The 6000-nt window shown below is 33.2% G+C and overlaps 1 protein-coding gene across 1 annotated transcript; it reads right to left on the minus strand.

Moving 5' to 3' along the window:
* Positions 1 to 476: 476 nt before the first annotated feature.
* LOC107615733 (ENTH/ANTH/VHS superfamily protein) lies at positions 477 to 4238 on the minus strand. Its single transcript, XM_021107061.2, has 14 exons — positions 4040 to 4238; positions 3851 to 3920; positions 3521 to 3618; positions 3282 to 3420; positions 3044 to 3177; positions 2842 to 2934; positions 2512 to 2628; positions 2355 to 2420; positions 2189 to 2269; positions 2024 to 2101; positions 1669 to 1854; positions 1507 to 1585; positions 1259 to 1374; positions 477 to 1050 (listed from the first exon to the last, which is right to left on the minus strand). Exons 1-14 carry the CDS (start codon positions 4127 to 4129, stop codon positions 592 to 594), a joined length of 1806 nt encoding a protein of 601 aa, XP_020962720.1. The 5' UTR covers positions 4130 to 4238; the 3' UTR covers positions 477 to 591.
* Between the last annotated feature and the right edge of the window lie 1762 nt (positions 4239 to 6000).

Here is a 6000-nt window from a genome sequence, read left to right on the forward strand (position 1 = left end):
ATTTAAACAGGAGAAAGTGACATGATTTGTCCATCTTTTTTTTGTCTATTCAAACCATATTATGTATTTATATATTTAACATGACTGTTTCCTCGCTATTTCTGAATGAAAATTAGATAACCCAAATCTTTGTTCGAATTGGTCAACTTGTCATTTAGTATTGCTCTTAAGGACGCGTTTTTGTATTTATAGAAGTAGAGGCCACAATAAAAGATAAACAATGGCTCGAGACTCTTGTAGGAAGATTAAAATATGATGAAAAAACAGAGATAATCAGCAGTAGCATTCTTACTGTTGTTCTGGTGTTCATGATATGAATTTCAAGGGAGAATCTGTGAACTGTATCTAGTTTGTGGCAGTATTATGTGACAACAACAAAGGCGTAGTACTAACATGTATGTGTTCAACGTCAACCCATTTAAACTTAAATCTCAGACTTTATACTGATACTTGAGCAAAATTAGTTTTCCATGAGTGCGTTTGAAGAACAATGGATCCGTGATAATTACAAAACAAAACGGCACGTTACAATTCACTGGCCAACAAAGAGAAGAAAATTCATGTTAACCCTACTTAAAAGATAGTTGGACTCTACAACAAATTGTAATTTCCTTGCATGGAAGTGTGCTTATAGGTGGGAACAGGTAAGGGATCTCCAAATGGATTAGAAGAGTCCATAAATTGCATCTGTTGAGGGTATTGAGACTGATATGGGACCATCATCATGTTATTTTGATGGTACATCATTTGTTGTTGCTGTTGTTGTTGTTGTTGTTGTTGTTGTTGTTGTGGATACATCATTTGTTGCTGTTGGAACATCATTTGCTGCTGTTGATGTTGCTGAGCCATCAATGACAATTGCACATTGGTTGGAGGTGCTATGTTGTTGGACACTGCAAATGGATCATACTGATTACTATTATATTGATCAAATGGATTATGAATAGCTGTTCCTCCGTATCCATAACCTGCATTTTGGAGCTGAAGTTGTCTTCTGGAGTTTTCATCTTCATACAAGCTTTCTAGTAGTAGCCTATCAAATCCACCAGCCTGCCTCAGCATATTAGATTAATAGATCAGTAAGAGATTAATCCATCACCATCATGAATTGAATGAAACAACACAGTGACAATCTTAACTAGTCCTGATTTGATTGAAAGTAGAGAGCCAGAATTTTCGCTAGAAAATAGATTTCAGAATAATGTGGTAGCATTGCGCTGTTTGATTATAAGCAAGTGATAGCGCGGAGAAAACAAACCATTTTTCGGTCTATTGCTTGGCTGGTATGGTTACTTGGTGCCGTAACCAGTGCAAGTTCCCAACCTGTAGTCCCACCAATGTTACTCAATGCAAGATCCCTCGGAATGTTGTTTCCTACATAAAATTTGCAGATCTTAGAGCTTCATAAGCATCAAATAAATCGACTTAATAGGCAGTTCGGCACGACAGAGATGCAAAAGGAAAAAGAAGAAGAAAAGAAGAAAGATATTATTTCTTTGGCCTTACCACCAGGTTGTACAATTGCAAGTGCCAAAGCATTGGTCTCCTCTAGTTCTCTAGCTTTTGGATTTATTTCATGTAGACCCTTCAATGTTGCACAATGTATGAGCCAAATCAAGCATTCATGATGTTGCATAAGATTGAGATCATTTAAGCAAATAAACATACCAGCAAATCATCACCAGTTGATATCAGAGGAGCGGGTTCGGCCTTCTCTAGTTCCTCCGGCTGTGGTTCAGGTTCTTCCTGGATTTCTTCTTCTTGTTTCTCATTTTCTTGAGGCTCTTCGTCCTCTTCGTGCTCTTCGGTTTCTGGTTCTTCTTCTTTGGATGATTCCTCCTTTTCCTTAGGCTCCTGACATTGCATCACAATTATTAATCAACCATAAGATATAAACTCATTGCAGTTACAACAAATGCAGAAACTTCAGAGGCAGGGTCATATGTAATATCACATAACTAATAAACCTAAACATAGTATATAATGCAACCTCTGCTTAATTTGTGTTTTCATTCTTTCTTACCAGGTTCTTTCTAGGCATGCCTGCCTCTGGTGCTTCCTTGATGTACTCTTCCATTGTACCAAGAAAAGTGGAAGGTGGCTGTTGTTTTGTTGCAGTGAATAAATTAGTGAGAAACCATTTACGATATCAAAGGAAATGTTGGTTACTTGAGAAGCAAGAAAGAACCTGTCTCAGAGTTGGGAATTGGAAGTTCCTAGCAAGATCCAAGCCCTTGCAGTATTCATAGAAATTAGCAAGTTGATCGCACTACATAATAGCAACAATGATCACATGGACATGTTTTTTGAGAACAAAAGCTAAATTCCAATTTGAAAAAAGCATCATTGTATACCTGATGGCCAGCTCTTTTGTAAATAAGCAAAGCCTTCCTGGCATCATGTTTTTGCATATCAAAGAACTGAAAATTTCATGGGTTAGCATAAATTTAAAAACTAAAGCTAAAGTGAAGTTATCAAAACAAGAAATTAAATATTAAGATAGACAATTACCACATCCACAAGATTGATGATTCCATCATTGACTGCACAATATATTTTGAAGCTCTCTTTCAATACCAGGGCCAAAGCATATTGCACTAGGTAATTGCTGTAAGCTCCTCCATCAGGCTGCAAGATATTAAATCAAATCAAATGTTGTCTAAGGGACAGCAAAAGCGCCAATTTCAATGGTAACATATATGTCATAACAAATTAGGAACATAGAAATCCTGAATACCCCCTCTATTCCGTTCTATTTTATTTGTCACTGTCAATGCACTAAAAAAGTTAACAGAATAGAAGGGAATGGAGGGAATATGAGTTTTCACATCAAATTGTTACCCGACAATTAATAAGGCGGTATAGAAGTTGCTGCAGTGCAGGCAGTTGCTCCAATAGATCTTCAGTAGGCAATGACCGTGTTCTGCTTTGTACCTGTCAAAGCTGAAAGTAGTTACTGATATTCTGTAAACATATAGTAACAGTAAAAGCCGCATGGAAGTTTTAGTTTATGAATAAAACCAAACTATATATAGACACACACCTTAGCTAAACCCTGCCCTTGTGTCGGTTTTTTTAAACGATCTGACTCTATGTCATACTTAAGGACTCTATAACATTCAAGCCTTTCTTCTAAAAACAGTGCATAGGTTCTAACCCATGCAGAACAGTCCCAAGCTGCACAGAGAGATGTAGCCATGAAATAGGAGAAATAATACATATAACATTTGTTAAGATGACACAACATAATGATCAAATAGTACCAAACAAACATAAGTTACCTAGGGTGCTTGAGTCATCTTTGAAATTGGATATTTGGAGAATGTGTCCCCTTCTTGAATAGTTGACAAGGTCTTCTTTGAAAGTAGGATCACCCTCTCTCAAAATCCTATGGATAACTATCAATGTCTTTATGGCAACCTGTAATTATAAGCATGAGTGCGGCTGTCAAACAATCAAACATCTTGAGTGCACTACCAACGAATAATTATTATTAAGTATGAAAAATGAAAGAACGCACTATCCAATTTCTTGTCTTGGAAAGTCTCTTGGCGAGTGTGTGTATGCAGTATGCCACATCTGCCCGTGGTTGATGTGCTGCTGTGGCATAGAATATTTCTGCATTAATAATCCAACGAAAAACCAAATTAAATCCGTCTTATGAAATCACTTATCCCAAAAGCTTAAACTAATACGAAAAGACGTATCAATAATTATATCTCTAACACTCTGTTATCTATATAATACCTCAAATTCGGCGCGCCATAACAATTTCATTTCAAACAATGGTACGATGATGATTATATATATCATATGAAAATGAAAAATGAACGAATTGAGAAGAACTCACTTCGAACATGACGTTCCTTGGGGGGATATTCTACGTGACTGGTAGCTTTTACAATTGCAATATCCAATTCCTTGAATCAAATGCATGCATGCATGCAATTAATTAACAATTTATCAACGTCAAAACATTCATGCAATGCAATTAAGATAGAAAATGAAATCCATGCATAATTTGGAATGATTAACGTACCTTGTATTCGCTATTGACCTTGGCTAAGCCAACCTTGGTGGAATCCTTGAGAGCACCGTAGGCTCTTCTCCAACTCTGAAACGTTCCCATTCATGAACAATTATATATTTGCTTTCTTGGATTTTGGAAGGAAAGGAGGTAAGAAAGAAGGAACAGCAACGTGCTTGTTCTTCCTTCAATCTCTGGGAACAATTCGCAAACAATCCATTGCTACCATCAAAAAAGGGTATTTTGGTAGTTTCAACTCATCTCCCAAATAACTAATTTATGAATTATTTGACTGCTTTCTGTTTTTTCCATTATCGATAAATAGCAAAAGGCGGGTTCTCTTAGCTTTCACATAATTCCCAAAATGCCCATTCTCTCTCAACGTGCTTACAATATGTATAATAGGATACAGCTATTCAGCTAATATAAGCTCTTCGTGCTTTTAATAAGATACTAGTAAAAACTTCTAAATTTAATAACTATTTTATTAAAAAAATCAATTTATAATATTGAAGAACATATATGGTAGTTTTTTTTGGTTTTACACAATGGATTGTGGTATATATAAAGCGAATTTTGAATTGTTGACTCTTACTTTACTTAAATGGATTAATAAATTAACTATTAAAATTTAGTTTGATAAAATTTTTTTAAAAAAATGTATGTGTTTTTCAAAAGAACAATTTATCATTTTGTATTTGATAAATAAAAGAAATTATATACTTATATTTGTAACTTTTGAAAAATATGAATATTTTTTAAAATAATTAGGCTTAGTTTGGTAAAATTTTTCGATAGGGGTTGCAACAGAAAAGGGTAGAGGCAGATTTTTGCTCTACCTGACCCCACCTCGCCCTACAATAACCCTCATAGAACCCGTCCCACTCCTATTTGCAGGTAATAAAAAGTTGAATCCTAATCCGCTCTATCCCTATCCATCCCTATAATTATTAAAATTCAATAAATAAAATTAAATTTTAAAATTTATATAACCATCATCACGTACATAACATAAATTAAAGTAAAAATTTAAATATAATACAATATTATTAATCATTTTACTAATTATTTTACATATATTATATATTAAAATTATATATATTATATATATACCGGCGCGGGTAAGGGCGGATATTACCTAAACCCGACCCATTCCGTGCCCGCCCAAGAACCCACGGGTTCCGGTGGTGTTGCCGTCAGAAGTGTAAAAGCACAAATTTCTTATTTTGTATTTGGTAAATAAAAAAGACCTTGTGCTTTTAAAAGATCGGGTACTTTTGAAAGCACCTAAGGTGAAGCTTTTCAAAGTTGGCTTGTACTTTTAAAAATTTAAAAGTCTAATATAATATCATATATTAATTAATTTTCAAATTTAACGCTTAAATTTATGTCTCTTATAGTATTTTTAAATTTTAAAAGCTATTTTATAAAACATAATTGTTGTTGCTTGTGTTTATTGAAAGTCATTTTTAATTTAATTTACCAAATATAAATGCTACACTTCTTAAAAAGTCATATTTTAAAAAGTAACTTTTACAAGCTACTTTTAAAAAATAAAAATTTTACCAAATTAAACCTTAAAGTGGAGCTTTTCAATAATGACATATGCTTATAAAAATTAAAAGAAATCTAATATAACATCATATATTAATTAATATCCAAATTTAATTTTTACATTAATTAATATCTATTATAATATTTTAAATTTTTAAAAGTTATTTTAACAAATATATTTGTTGTTATTTATGTTTATTAAAAGTCATTTTTAATTTAATGGAGTAAGTATTGTTTTAGTTCCTAACGTTTAGGGTTGGAATCAAATTCGTCCTCAACGTTATTTTGGATTTAAAATTGTCCCCAACATTTTAAAACGGTATTAAAATCGTCCTTTTTAATAATTTTTTTCTAAATGACAAAAATACCCCTTTTCACCAGTTTACTACTTTTCTATTAACAAAATTCAAACTACAAAT

The sequence above is a fragment of the Arachis ipaensis genome, chromosome B1, assembly GCF_059453495.1.
Source record: "Arachis ipaensis isolate K30076 ecotype BB chromosome B1, ASM5945349v1, whole genome shotgun sequence".
NCBI lineage: Eukaryota > Viridiplantae > Streptophyta > Magnoliopsida > Fabales > Fabaceae > Arachis > Arachis ipaensis.

Bases quoted from the DNA above. Each gene is read 5' to 3' on its own strand.
- LOC107615733 (XM_021107061.2), bottom strand. From the start codon at position 4,129: ATGGGAACGTTTCAGAGTTGGAGAAGAGCCTACGGTGCTCTCAAGGAT. The intron at 3,619-3,850 runs GTGAGTTCTTCT...TTATTAATGCAG, and splicing joins CAAGGAACGTCATGTTCGAA to AAATATTCTATGCCACAGCA. The intron at 1,586-1,668 runs GTATGTTTATTT...GCAACATTGAAG, and splicing joins CAACTGGTGATGATTTGCTG to GGTCTACATGAAATAAATCC.